General features: G+C 34.4%; 1 protein-coding gene across 3 annotated transcripts in view; it reads right to left on the bottom strand.

The window, feature by feature from the left end:
- TBC1D23 (TBC1 domain family member 23) overlaps window positions 1–15,735 on the bottom strand; it is a 56,576-nt gene that overhangs the window by 13,348 nt on the left and 27,493 nt on the right. For all 3 annotated transcript variants that reach the window (XM_072812246.1, XM_072812244.1, XM_072812245.1), the window contains exons 6-13: window positions 13,615–13,739; window positions 13,477–13,523; window positions 12,576–12,679; window positions 11,176–11,298; window positions 9,768–9,860; window positions 7,268–7,438; window positions 5,000–5,042; window positions 2,951–3,057 (exon numbers count right to left, since the gene is read on the bottom strand). In XM_072812246.1, the coding sequence (XP_072668347.1) occupies window positions 2,951–3,057; window positions 5,000–5,042; window positions 7,268–7,438; window positions 9,768–9,860; window positions 11,176–11,298; window positions 12,576–12,679; window positions 13,477–13,523; window positions 13,615–13,739 (813 nt within the window). The remainder of the gene's footprint in view (window positions 1–2,950; window positions 3,058–4,999; window positions 5,043–7,267; window positions 7,439–9,767; window positions 9,861–11,175; window positions 11,299–12,575; window positions 12,680–13,476; window positions 13,524–13,614; window positions 13,740–15,735) is intronic.

Raw genomic sequence — 15,735 nt, forward strand, 5'->3', positions numbered from 1 at the left:
CTTAAGGTGTGATCCTGGAGTCCCGGGATCGAGTCCCACATCAGGCTCCCTGCAGCGAGACTGCTTCTCCCTCTGCCTGTGTCTCTGCCTCTCTGTCTCTCATGAATAAATAAAATCTTAAACAAACAAACAAACAAACACTATTTCATGGAATTTTACTCCATATTCCCTGAAGGGCAAGGTGGCAAGACGTGTCAGAAGTTTAAAAGTGTGGGATCCCTGGGTGGCTCAGCAGTTGAGCGCCTGCCTTTGGCTCAGGGTGTGATTCTGGAGTCCCAGGATTGAGTCCCACATCAGGCTCCCTGCATGGGGCCTGCTTCTCCCTCTGCCTGTGTCTCTGCCTCTCTGTCTCTCATGAATAAATAAATAAAATCTTAAAAAAGTGTAACTATCTTTTACCCATTAATTCCTCTTCAGAACTTAGGAGAAGGAAATAATTAGAAAGTGCCTTAGGATTTAGATACTATTAGATGGAAAATTATACAAATTTAAAAAAAGAAATGCTTTTAAATAAGCATTTTACATACAGCATATATACACACACACACACACACAGCTATAGATAGCATTTTATATACAGTATAACATAAGATTCTGGTGGTGAGGTGCCTGGGTGGCTCAGTCAGTTATGCATCGGACTCTTGCTTTCAGCTCAGGTCATGATCTCAGGGTGTGGGATTGAGCCCCACGTCCAGCTCTGAGCTGCGTGTGGAGCCTGCCTGAGATTCTCTCTCAGCTTCTCCCTCTGTCCCTCCCCTGCCCCTCTCTCAAATATATATATATATTTGAAGGAAATATCTCAAAATATGAAAATATGAATAGCAGTTATTGTTCTTTATACTTTTCACTTACGTATATTGCTAAAATGAACATGTATCATTTTTATTTTAAAGAGAAATAAGTCATTAAATAACACAAAAACTGTATTTCTCTTTCTGTATCCAAATTTGAAAACAAATTAAATTGACTATGGAAATTAAATTCCACACTTAATAATGGAATTATTTTTAATATAATAAAAATTATACTTTTTAATATAATATATAACACATCTTTTTTTTATAACACATCTTTTTAATATAATGTATACTTTTTAATATAATATATAACACATCTTTAAGACAGTTTATTTAAAGGCCTCAGTCAGGGCAGTCCCGGTGGCTCAGCGGTTTGGTGCCGCCTTCGGCCCAGGGCCTAATCCTGGAGACCTGGGATCGAGTCCCACATCGGGCTCCCTGCATGGAGCGTGCTTCTCCCTCTGCCTGTCTCTGCCTCTCTCTCTCTCTGTCTCTATCATGAATAAATAAAATCTTTAAAAATAAATAAATAAATAAAGGCCTCAGTCATTATTTTTCAAATCTGAAGACAGGAACTTGAACAGAATTACAATCCAACACTGTGGGTGGCAATATTAATAAGAATTTTTTTAGGGGGCCTGGGTGGCTCAGTCAATGTTTGCCTTTAGTTAAGGTTGTGATCTCGGGGTCCTGGGATGCAGCCTTATACTGGGCTCCCTGCTCAGCAGGGAGTCTGCTTTTCTCTCTTCCTCTGCCCCTCCTCCCACTCTACTATAAGTGGGAGTGAGTGCTCGCTCACTCTCTCTCTCAAAAAAATACATAAAATCTTAAAAAAAAAAAAAGGCTTTTTAAAGGCCAATCTGATGATAATCCAAAATTCTAAGAATTCTGCTATGTAATCTTTTGAACTTATTCTACTTCTATAACAAAGTAATTATGGCATATGTAAACATATTACTACAAAAATTAATTATAGTGGTGTTCATAACACAAAAAACTAAAAGCAGTGTAAATAATCAATAGGGGACTAACTGAATAAATTATAATATATACATCCATACAGTGGAATACTATGTAGTTATTTAAAATAAAAACAGCAAACAATTAAATAAATGGTGATCTCACATGAAGAGCTCTTAGATACCTAGAGGATTAAGTTGAAAATAAATTTCAGAGGTTTATCTGCTGGTAATTTAACAACAATAGATTTAACTTATATGGCTGAAGGTAAATAGTAATCATCCAGTGAGTTATAATTTCATGATAACTGCTATTAAATATGTGACACATACAACACCATATGTACACTTGTATATTTGATCCTCACATCATCATGAAGAAAGTTCTGTTATCATTTCAATTGCATAGAGGGAGAAACCAGAGCTGGAAAGATCTTGCTGTAGATCATGAAGAAAGTAAGTTGTAGAGACAAAACCTGAACATCAAGGTAAGCCAGACTAGTATCCTTCTATTTCGACGTGGACCATTATTTCTTACGAAAATGATTTAATGACATCAATTAACATAAAATATTTTTGAAAGAGCACAAAAGACTTACTGCCCAAATATTTCCAAAGAAGCACAGAAAAGTGACAAGTAAATATACCCACTATAGCAAAATCTTGTAGAAACCTACATCTCTATAACTAAAAATAAGATATAATGGGACTGGCAATCAGTTTCTGTCTTCTACTGCCTAGCCCATTTGCAAATATGGATGGGCTGAAGTTGTAATCCTGTCAATTTGTGGTGGGGAGGGGTATAGACATGGTCTGCAGGACCTGCAGCCATCAGCTTCAGCATTCTTTTGGCTCACAATAATTGGGAGACTCCTAGAACCAGATCACTTGGGAGTCCCAGCTAATCACAGGACTCAGTATTATCTCCACTGGTATTTAAGCTGAGCAGACAACTGTCACTAGATGATACAAACTGCAGCTGGACAGAATTCAGCAGGTGGATCTCCAGAACTCCTGGCTAGTTTAGATGTGCAGGCCTGTTCCATCATTACATTAACCTTGAAATAACAGGACTCCTCACTATGTGTGTTTGAAATATTTTGACTCCGTTTCTGTTATGGTGAGGGTTCAACTGTTAGTCACCTTTCTGGGCATTTATTCAAATCTGGTGACATATTCTACACATATACTTACATCGACAGAATTGATACTGCTCCTTGAGCCCGAGGTACTAGCAATCCAATGGCCATATCCATTTTCTGGTCCATCCACATTAATGTCTGCCAGGTGCTGCTGCAGTGCTTAAGATAAACAAGAAGAAAAAAAACCTGGCTCACATATCAACCCCCTTTTGGAAAGATTTGCTACCAGAGAATGTAAAAATCATGTCACAGCTGAATCAAAGAGGTTGCAAAGACATAATTACTGTTTTTTTTTTTTTTTTTCTGTACTTCTATAAAGGAATGAAGGACTCCAAGCTACAGAAAGCCTTCCTCTTTTTCTCCTAAAGTCCTCTGTACAAGTACAATTTTTCATAATTGACCTTAAGGATGACAAGAACTATACAAAGGCTTGATGTTTTCCTCTCTGGAAGGGAATCTTTCAAGTATTAAGAGATAATGTCAGCAACATTTTTATGGATTAAAGGAAAGGATTTAAAGAAAACCTATGGTGGCTTTTGTTTTACCATAAAGAGACATCTAATTAAAGAAGGCATTAACTGATATGGTAAGAGAGGTTATTCTTGAAAAAGAAGTAATACATAATTTAAAAAAAGCTTCTAAAACCTAGACTACACTATAAAAACCTCTTTTCAGAGGCTTTTGATGATAAGCTTAATAACCAAGTTTTGTATCATGCTGTCAAAATTCCTAATAAATCACACTGAGGCTAAGGCCAATACTTGCTTAACACCACTTATTAAAATAACTCCTTTTGGGGATACCTGGGTGGCTCAATGGTTGAGTGTCTGTCTTTGGACCAGGTCATGATCCCAGAATCCTGGGATCGGGTACTGCATCAGGCTCCTTGCAGGGAGCCTGCTTCTCCCTCTGCCTATGTCTCTGCCTCCCTGTGTCTCTCATGAATAAATAAATAAAATCTTTAAATAAATAAGTAAATAAATAACCCCTTTTGTAAATCACTCTGGGTATGAGCCCCAAAGGTTTTAGTTATCAGGTCACAATATGCAGGAATCATAGTACTTGCTAATATCAACAAAGATCAAAAGGAAAAAGATCCCAATCTGTCAAAAATTCTTTTTTTTTAATTCTAAGTTATACAAGATTATCTTAAGTCAGAACTTAATCCTTATGAGACTCTCATGATTCTACTACTCAACAAATATTAATTTGATTTTAATATTAAAGGCTCTTTATTTCCTAATTGAAATATATTTGATCTATAGCACTGTATAAATTTAAGGTATTTAATTTATACATTATTAAATGTATGATTTATATATTGTAATATGATTTCCATTTCAGCAATAGTTAGCATCTCTATCGCATCATAGAATTAGTGTTTCTTTTTTATGGTGGGAATAATTAAGATTTAATCTCTGCAAGTTTGATTATTATAATACAATATTGTTGTCTATGTTCACTATACTTACAGTGATCCAGAGCTTATTTATCTACTAATCACAAGTTTGTACTCTTAAATAACATCATTTATTTTAAAAAGGCTCTTTTTAATCTTTTTACCCTGACCTAATCCTTCATAAATTCTCAAATATTTGCCTGCAGCAATTTTGTCAATTACTTTACTATCCTGGATTACCAGATATTCGTCTGAAGATTTGAAAACATCAGCTTATTTGTTTTATTCCAATCTATTCCATATTTTTAGCTAATACTTCCAAGTAGCTTAAAAATAAAATATAACAAAAAAGCAAAAAGTATATGTATTCCTCCTACCCTTGTTTTCCAGTCCTATCTATTCCACGTTCTCCATAAAGACAAGTCACATAGACAGTTTTTTGTGCATTTTTACAAAAATTTTTTACAAATACGAGCTCATTAACCTATCTATTGAAATAATCTTCCATTAAATATCTGCTCATTTCACATGTCTATTATGTTTGTCTGTAATCTCTATGTTCTGCGGCCTTGCCTTTTCTGAAAATACAGAATGACTGAAGAGAGTTTATTCATTAACTGATCTGGTCACTCCAAGTCAGATCTGGTGATATAAATTCCTCTGAAAAGTGGAGGGAAAATAATTAATAAATTAAAACCTTACCCATAAATCCTCCACTGGCAATGCTCACATATTCTTTGTTTTTCTGTAGCAAAAAAAACAGAATTTAAATTATTCCAAAATGTAATTTAATTAAAACCTCTCATAGTTCTATAAGCTGACAAATGTAATATAAAGTTATACATTGACAAATGTAATATAAAGTTATACATTAGATTTCTGGACCTTTTCTTTTCTTTGACATTTTGGAAGATGACAAAAAGATATACATTCATTTACCTTGTATATTGTATGGTCTGGTGTTTGGGTGGAATGAAGGGGACAACTTCATAGCTACTAACAAGACTATGATTTTATTTGTATTATAGTTCCAAAATGAAATAAAGAGTCAAACCAAAGCCAATTAAATTGTATTTTGGATATAATTAGAGTGGTTTTTAAAAGCTTTCAAAATATGTTGTGTCTCTCATAAAAAAGAAATATAAAAACAAATATTAGAGCTAATTATAATAAGAAATAACAGAATGTTACCATTTTACAAACTACTCTAAATAATGGATCTAATAAACAATGACAAAGAAAAAATGAGACATAAAGAAGAGAGATATCTGGGCAGTATGTACCTTCTGATGAAAGCTCATACCACCCAGGACTTCCTGGCCCCACCAAGTCTCTAGATAAAATTACCAACTTAGAGGAAATACCAGGGACAGAAGCCGATAAACACTATCATGTGAATGTAATCAGCAAAATCTATAATGTGGGAAACTCTCTATAGGACAAAGTACCAGTTTTCCAACAGATATATGTAAGTAAAAAAATTAGGAAAGGGAACCTATAAATTAAAAAGAAACTTAAAAGATTTCAACCAAAACATCTTGTTTTGGATCCTGGGAAAATCAGGGAAACCTAAACAACATATTTTTTTTTATAATAAAGTATAATAATAATAATGTGGTTATATCTTTCTAAGGAGTTTATAGGGTTCAGTTCTACCTATTTTTGAATGTTTGAAATTTCCTATGATAAAAATTGGGGAAAAAATTTCTAAAACCACATTAAGAACTTGAGTTATAAAAAGAAGTTCACAGTATTTCAAATTCTTGCCATGTGACAGGACTTACAATATATAGTTTATACCAGAGCATTTTTTAAATAGGCCAATCAAATCTATAAGTAAAATGAGTCTGAGTCACTATTTTTGTTTTTGTGTAAAATTCTAAAATCTCTCCTTTAATAAAATATAAAATTATCTTATGACCCTCTCATCCCAAATGCCTTGTTCATTCTCTGTAATTTTACCTTTCAAGGAGTCTTTCCTTTAGACTTATTTTCTCAAACCAGATTCCCAATAAAATACAACATGAACAGAAAAGGATCCAAATTGAGTGGCTGGTACAATAAATACCATGCCTGTGGTCTTTTCGATTCTATAGTTTAGGGTCATATAAAATGAAGGCTTTAATGTATTAACTATCATAAAATATCTAATAAACAACTAATTTTATAAAGAAAAGAGCCATCACCAAGTGAAGCTTTATAGAGCAGATAGAGAACAGGTTGTATAAAATCACTAACACAAATTAGTTGTGCTGAAGACAACATTCAAACACAGAAAGGTGGCTAAGTGTAATGAAAAATATACATGTATATTTATTCTATTTCAAAGTAAAGATATTAAAATAAATTATGTAGTTACTGTAAAAAGTACTAGGGAGTGAACAGACATAAAGAGCAACACAACAGAATAATCCAGAAATAGATCCTGAAACACTGAGGAATTCAGTGTATTAAAAAGGTGGTATTTCAAATTGATAGCACAACTGGTTACCTATCTGGGAAAAAGATGTTTTTGATTCCTACCTCACTTATTACACAAAAATAAATTCCAGATGGTTCAAGACCTAAACATAAAAAATAAATCACATAAGCATGTAAGAAAAATCTCAAGAAGTCCTTTCTTGGCAAGACACAAAATCTATAAGCTGTGAAGAGAAACTACATATAAATTTTACAACATAGGCAACAGTGGAAAATTACCTATAGGAACTTCTTAAAGGTGATAGCACCAACTGAGCAAAACTGAAATAATGTGGGGCACCTGGGTGGCTCAGCTGGTTAAGTATCTGCCTTTGGCTCAAGTCATGATCCCAGGGATCCTGGGATCAAGCCCCGTGTGGAGCTCCCTGCTCAGTGGGGAGCCTGCTTCTCTCTCTCCCTCTGCCACTCCCCCTGCTTGTGCTTTCTCTCTTTCTGTCGAATAAATTAAAAACAAAGCAAAACAAAAACTGAAATAATTTGTCAGCATACCTGTAAAAAGTGTGCCAGAACCATGTTCATGTACATGTCTTCTTCTTCTCTACCGCTGCCCATAAAACAGAGGTGCTCCCCACCAGCAATGGAGCCGGACTCGATGGACTGCTTCTGTGCTTCCAGCAAAGATTTTACTGACTGTGCAAACTCAGATGGATTCTGGAGCATCTAGATAATTTTTTAAAAACTAAAAATGTGGCATAACGGTATATGACACATACATTTCCAAATCTGAAATATTCTTATAGGGGGAAAAAAACAGTATTTAAATAGCTACCATAAAAACAAAGGAATAAAGCCTCCTATAAACAAAATTGCTGGGATCAGAGAAAAGAAATGTATATAAATGTACCTATAATACATTAAAACAAAAGTTGAAAATTCAAAGATTAAATATGCAAAGAAAATATTCTAAGAAAAAAATGTGTTTTTTAAATAAGCTATAATGTCATTAGGTATCATGAAAAGAAAAGTTTTCACACTGAGAGGAAGGGTCCATAACTAAAAACAATACATTAAAACAAGATCTATTTTTTAGTTTCCACTTCTTTGGTATTTCTTAGAGGACAGAAATAGGAGAAGACATTTGTATCAGCACTACTCTAGGTACTAAAGATAAATGGATGAAAAAAGTTAATATTTTCCCCTCAAGGAAACAGATATGCTAATAACCACAAAAATATGTTAAAACTGTTATAACAGGGCTACATAAAAAGCACAGTGAAGGGACGCCTGGGTGGCTCAGCGGTTGAGCGTCTGCCTTTGGCTCAGGGCATGATCCCACCGTCCTGGGATCGAGTACCACATCAGGCTCCCTGCATGGAGCCTGCTTCTCTCTCTGCCTCTGTCTCCACCTCTCTCTCTGTGTGTCTCTCATGAATAAATAAATAAAATCTTAAAAAAAAAAACAGTGAAAATCCAACAGAAAAATGGACAAACCAAAGAAAAGCAATCTGTAAAACAAAATAAGAACAATATACTTAGAAAAAGATGTTCAACGTCACTAATAATTAACCACTGTTTTTCACCCATTATTCTTATAACATAAAAATAATTGATAATGTTCTATAATGCAGTGGTATTTTTAGATAGGCTTTTAGAAGCCTATTTTGCAGAAATACTTGCACAAGTTCACAAAACGTGTACAAGCATATAACTGCAGTATTGCTTATTATAAGAAAACTGAAAATAACCCAAATGTACATCAACTGGGCAATAAATTATGGTATATCTTTACCACAGATCACTATATAGTCATTAAAAAGAATGTACTTAGGGTACCTGGCTGGCTCAGAGCATGCAACTATTGATGGTGGGGTGTGAGTCTGAGGCCCACATAGAGCTTGCTTGCTTACATACATACATACATACATAAAATGTGGGGATATTAAAAAAAAAAAAAAAAAAGAAAGAACATACTTAAACGGAAAGATCCCTAAGAAACAGTTTGGTGAAAAAGCAAGTGAACTGCTGAGTGAAAAATCAAGTAAAAAAAAAAGTGAACAAGAAAGATATAAATACACAATAAAAGATCTGGAAGATTAAACAAGGTGGTAATAGTTAACTCTGGAGATATCCTTTTGAGTTTTTGAAGAAAAAAATCAAATATTCATGAATCACTTGAGCAAACTTTTAAATAAGCATAAAAGAAGGACTATCTAAACACTCCTAGGCAAATCAAAGAGAAAGGCTTGGAGTTCACTTTCAGGATACAAACAATCTTGATCTCCTTTCTTACTTAAAGCCCTCCAAATTGTCTGAGTGGTTCTACTTCTCTTTTTCGTAAGTTTCCTCTCAATACCACCTAAACCCCTCACTGTCACATTTTCAGGCTTCAATGTCACCTTTTTCAGATGAGATGGCAAGAAGGGCAAACTACATAGTCAGCAAAAAGAGTTACTCCTCTGTCTTCCCCATCCCTGAGGCTCTTATAACCCAGAATAGTTTAAATGTTTATCTCACTCTGAGTATTTCTGATAAAATTTAATTTCTTATTCATCTACTCTTTTAATTAAAGTGACCCTTAGACAGCAATTTTAACAAACGAGCACCGATATGCCAGATACCACCCTTATTAAATACTGAATTATATGCATAAGTACTCATGATGGAAAAAAGGCTTGTAGTAAACAGTTTTAGAATTACCCAAACTATAGTAAGAGCTTATATTTATAGAGTACTTACTAGATGCAAGGCACTACGCTAAGTGCTACATCAGATAACTCACAGTAAGAAGTTTAGAATTTACTGACATAACAATGGTAGGCAATAGTAAGCCATAGTTAACTGTTTGCATCTATCTTGTATCCTATCAGAAGAATGTTCTGGTGAAAAGGAAATCTGAAAACAATACTTTCGCTATATAGGCAGAGACTCCTTCCTTAAGCAGAAAGAAAATGTCCCCAATCTGGAACATATATATTTATTTATGAAATAAAGGAAAAAAACCTATTTATTCTCTTACTTTATAAAAATTTTAACTAGCATTTATACTAACCAGATCTGAATCTAAGTGGAAAGCAGTTGATAAATGCCCAGCATTATACTGCTCTGCAGGACGGCAATCCACCACAAAGAACCGGACTCCTTCCTAAGAGGAAAACAACATTTGACGTACTGGAATTTGCCATGAGGGTCACATTTCACATAATACAATATCAAATTCAGGCAAAGGAGAGGGAATAGATTTATTAAAAAACGGATCTCACAGAATTAGGAGGACCCAATTAGAAGCAATGCAAGAAATATCCTCAAGATCTTACATAACTATGCTCATTTTCAACAGTTAAAAACACTTTATATATACTGTTCTTGACTAGAAAGTCTTTAAATGTGTAGCAGAGGAATGTCAGTTTGAGCTAAAAAACTATATTGGAATTAAAATTTTTAATGTATATCATGTTAAATATATACTTAAAAACTACATAGTTATAAACATAGATCTAGGCACAATTACCATTTCTGCATATTAGTCCCAAAGTTGCCAGCAATTTCGATTCCTTAAGAACTAAACATCTTTTGGGGATGAGAGGAGGTTCTGCAATGCCAGTTTGAACCGAAGAAATTCACATGAAGGATTTAAAATGGATTACTGGTTTTCATTTATTTTTTAATACTAGTTCTAATAAGAGGCACCTAGGTGGCCCAGTCAGTTAAGCATCTGCCTTGGGCTCTGGTCATGGTCTCAGGGTCCTAGGATCAGGACCCTGCTCAGCGGGAGTTTGCTTCTGTCCCTCCCCTACTTGTGCTCGCTCTTTCTCTCTCTCTCAAATCTTAAAAAAAAAACAAAACAATTAAGTTCTATTAAGAAAAAATATGTGAAATGTTTGTTTTAAAAGAATCTATTATGAAATGCCTGTCTTTCTATGCCCATTCTTCTTCATCTTGGAAATACACCCCACCTTCCAGATACACATACCACCCATGGTTAACTGTTGCACTACTGGTAATAAAGAACATATACTGAAAAAACTGGCTCATTAGATTTTTATGCAGGAGATGCAGGAGACAGCACAGCATATCCTCAATTCTCCTTTGTTATAAGCTCTATAGCACTAGATCATGTAATCCAATTAGCTGTATAATTACTGTTAAATGCTAAATCCATCTTTTTAAGTACTTTATACAACCTCAATTGCTTTGTTAAAATATGAAAAAAGATTTGGCAATTTACAAAAATAGATGTCAAGCATAATTAATTATTGACAAGTAAAATAACACACAAGCTGGTCATTTTAAAATGAGCATGTGGGCAGAAGATTAAACACATTAACCATTCAAAAAAAGCAAAACAGCTACATTTTATAGTAAATTAACTTTGTGGGAATCAACAAAGGGAGGAAATGTTGGTTCCTTGCATTTAAAAGGAACATTCTTCTGACAAACTGTGGGTTTTCTTTACTTACCCCTTGAAGCTGATTTGCTTGAAGGATCTCTGACACCGAGATAGCCAGACAGAGAGCCTGACTCAGATCAGCATCGTCATCCTTAATTCCCAACAAAGTACTACCAAATAGATGGTGATTATCCTGTTTAAAAAGAAATTTTTATAACATTATAAATAAAATTAATCTTTCTTCCAAAGAACATTCTTAATAAACCATGATGAAACATAAAATAATTTTATAACGCTGAGTCATGTGATTTTTAAAACTGAATATTATATCATCTCGAATCTTATAGGCCGAAGGCTACAAAAAGGCTGTATACCAAGTCCCTCCCTGTCAGTACACACAAAATAAAAGACTTTAAAAAGATAAAACATTCTACACAGCTATTTTTCTATATCACCTGGAGTGAAATATTAAAATTTTAAAATGTTATGACTTTTCATATTTTAACCTAACAAAAACAAAATAAGGCAAAAATTACATAATACACTGATCCACAGCTTGACTTAATTAGCAAGTGGTAGTGCAGATTATTTACTATGTCTGAAGAATAAAAGGTGTTCCTCTTAAAAGACTGAAAAGAAAAGGGTAAGACTTCTTTTTCACTGAGCATCCTAAACCACTATCCTATCATCTGACTTGTTTGATATTGTTAGGAACTGAGGTGGTCTACATAAGGCAATTATTAAAATAGCTGAAATTAGTCCCTAAAAATGAACTTCTTTTTTAATTAATTAGTTTCAGGGGAAATGCTTTTGTCTGCCTTCTGAAACATATTACACTGAACATAATTTAACCTTATCATGTTTCAGTGACATGACCACCAATTAGCAATCATTATTACAGAATGCCTAAAAATAAATAAAGATAATAAATTCTATGCCTCCTACACTATTAGCTTTTGATTCTTGGAGTTTTACTTTCTAGGAACTCATACCACTGTCTGGTGTTTTTGATCTGGTGTCCTTTCACTGGAAAGCACTTAAGAAAGGTTCTAAGTCTCTATGCAGCTAAGGGACCCTTTTTGTTCATGAGACAGCTTTATATCATTAAAATTGTACAAAGCTAAACTCCAGATAAAGGAGGCATAATTACACATTCTCCATTAGATTTCTGAAATTTTTAAAGTCTAGAAAGCACTAGCTTAAGAAGTACCTCAAACTTCTCATGATCAGAAATAACTAATCATCACAGTTGAAGTGAAATAGTTCCTAGCATATTTGTATACTATCTTTTTTAATTTGTCTGTTTCTCTACTAGGGAGAGTATTTACAGTGAAAAATCCCCCAAATTGCAACACATAACAAGAAAGGAAAGAGTGACAACCTAGAGTATTTTAACTGAAGTGGACACAACATAAATCAAACAGTGTACAAAATGTGAAATACTGAAGCTGGTAATTTCTTGTCTTCTACCTTCCTAAAAGAAGCTGGTGTTTTACTGCAATAATACTGAGCCAGAGAGAAAAGGTCTTCTATATCTTCTAGATTCAAACTGGATGGAGTATTTTCCAAGAACTCTGAAAAAGGATTATAGATAGGAGAACGTTTAAAAAATTGTGATGAATACAATCATGAAAATTATTTGCATATCAAAGCTAGAATATCTTCAAACATAATAAAAACTACATAGTTGGAATCTCAACAGCAATGCCTATAAAACTGCCTGAGAAGAAGTGGAGTTCCCCCAAAGGAGCTGAAACTGTTAATGTAATTCTGCAGTTAGTGAAAAAAAGTTCTGGCAATCAAATCAAATTCATTAGCTTTGATGGCAGTACTATGATTTAACAAACATGCGAAGTGCCAGGGCCCCTAGAAATAAGAAATGACTTAGAAATAGTTTCTGACCTAAGGAACTCTGTCTTGTGTGAGAAATGTAAAAATAAATCATTATATGTAGCAAGATAAACACTATATTATAGTACAAAGTGGCAGGCACTAGAGAGATTAATCTGTGTGGGTGCTAGAATGGGGAGAACCCAAAGAACCAAATTTCCACAATGGAAATAACTATGAAATCTGAGTACTGAAGGGTAAATTAAGGAAGAAGGAAGGGAAGACGGGAGAGAGAGAGGAGGCCATTTGATATGAAGAAACAAACCAGAATAATATATGAAAAAGAACTGAAACAGTGAAAAAATATGGATGAAATGAATGAAGATGGCAAAATTGAAGGAAATAGTCCTTAAAGTTTGCACCTGCAGAGTGTGTACAAGTTGAATGAAACCTCAGAGTTCTGTAGACTAATCTCTTAAATTTATAGATGAAGAACCTAAGTTTCAGTGACCTGAAGTATTTCCTCTACAGTGATACTTACGGATAACTTCTTCTTTGCTGTCAGACTCCTGTGCTAAAATAAATTCTCTGTACAAGAGACACAAATGAATTTGAGTTAAATATTAACAGAGTACCCTGAGAATAGAAAGGAGAAAAATCTAAGCAACTTGATACTTACTTTGCATTAACAAGGATTATTAACATTAAGAAATAAATAAAAAATGGATCTGCTTGTTGTAGATATCCATCCCATATTGCCTGAGTGACTTCAATGGAACAGTAACATGCAAAAAGGCTTCCAAGCTGTAATCAGGAAATGAAATGAGACATAAACCACTGGAAATGACCTGTTCTTTTAAAAGTATGAAAGCATATGTGTAAGTAACATTATATCACATTATCTGCACCTGATGCTTAATGTGTAGCTTAATTTTGCTGTATGTAATGCAAAGGCCTAATATGTGAATTCAAGGCACAATGAAGCCACTTACTGGCTGTGTGACACAGGGCACGTTACTTAACCTCTAAAGCTTCCATTTCTACATCTTAAAAAAAAAAAAAAAAAGGAATACTACTATTCTTCTTCTACCATTGTTGTGAAGAGAGAGATAGAAACATCTAAAGTAACCAGCACATATCTGCCATAGCATAACTAGCATAACTACTGCTATCAGGGTAACTGATAACCACAGGTAACCACAATTATTATGGTCCGTAACCTATAAGGTAATGATAAGGATCAAACATAGTAATCTAAGAACACAGAGAAAAGTTTTAATGACAATATAATGGTGAACTGCTGCCAAAGCTTACTTGTCCATCATTTGAAACAAATGAAACATTTATATCCCTCAGTATGTTTCAGCTCTATGGTTTTCCACTTCAAATGAGAGTTCTTTAAGTTTCTCTAGAGCCTGTGTTTCAAATTGTATAAATTCAGTGATATTTTTAAAGTATTCAATTTTTATCAGATACAGAAACAATTCCATCTAGAGGTTTAAATTTACATTTTTAATGGCTAATGGGAACATATGCATTAGTGCATATTTCAGTAATAAACGGTCACATATTCTTATTAACTATCACTTATTTTAAATATTCTCACAACAGGCCTTCAAAGTTGACATTTTTCTCTCCCGTTTTTGGGGTACGGAAATAGACTAGCGTTAAATAACTTACCCACACTCACAGAGCTGGTGAGTGGTGGTGTTTGCACTAGAAAAACGACCTGATATTCCATAGCTAGCTGCCATTACACTTAACCACAGAGCTTTTAAAGAATATGGTGCTACTGGGCAGCCTCGGTAGTGCAGTGGTTTAGCACTGCCTACAGCCTGGGGTGTGATCCTGAGGACCTGGGATCGAGTTCCATGTTGGGCTCCCTGCATGGAGCCTGCTTCTCCCTCTGCCTGTGTCTCTGCCTCTCTCTCTCTCTCTGTGTGTCTCTATGAATAAATAAATAAACTCTTAAAAAAAAAAAAAAAGAATATGGTGCTACTAATTTTTTTGTTGTTGTTTTAAAAATTACCATTACAAGTAAGACCACTATTATAATAGCCAAAGATGTAATAAAAACAAAATCACAATATATTGTCATCATTAAACTCACTTGGCAAACTACAGCTATCACTGCATTACTCACAGTTATAGGTCCTCAAGGTTTGGGAATTAGTTTTAACTGTAGCACCTCATTATTAAAAACAAAACAAAACAAAACAAAACAAAAAAAACACACACAAAAAAACACCTCCATTCCATAGACATGATACTAGTAGCAAGAACAAACTATTTGGGACACTGAAGACAGATCAGTTGTTTTAGTACTCAGTTAAAATCTACGACCAGCACTGAGGACTGATTCAGAGACCTGGCAACAGAAATGGCATTTCTGAGGCATGTGACAGGAGAGACCTCTATTAAGATATCAAGATGCTTACAAGAAATAGTTTTTTTTTTTTTTTTTACTTCAACACAAATAAGTACATTGAATGGCAACATATGTATCTCAGAGAAAACGTAATTTTACAGTAGGGGTCCTGGGTGGCTCAGTCAGTTAAGTGTCGGACTCTTCATTTGGGCTCAGGTCACGACCTCAGCATTGAGACTGAGCCCCACGTCAGGCTCCACACTGGGCAGGGGGCCTGCTTAAGATTCTCTCTTTCTCTGTCCCTCTGCCCCTCCCTGCCTCTGCTTGTGCATATGTGCACATTCACTCTTTAAAAAAAAAAGATAAGCTTAACTTTACAGGTATTTTATTATTTTAACTCAAAGCAACAAGACTGTGGCTGAGAACTAAATA

The sequence above is a fragment of the Canis lupus genome, chromosome 35 (assembly GCF_048164855.1).
Source record: "Canis lupus baileyi chromosome 35, mCanLup2.hap1, whole genome shotgun sequence".
Taxonomy (NCBI): domain Eukaryota; kingdom Metazoa; phylum Chordata; class Mammalia; order Carnivora; family Canidae; genus Canis; species Canis lupus.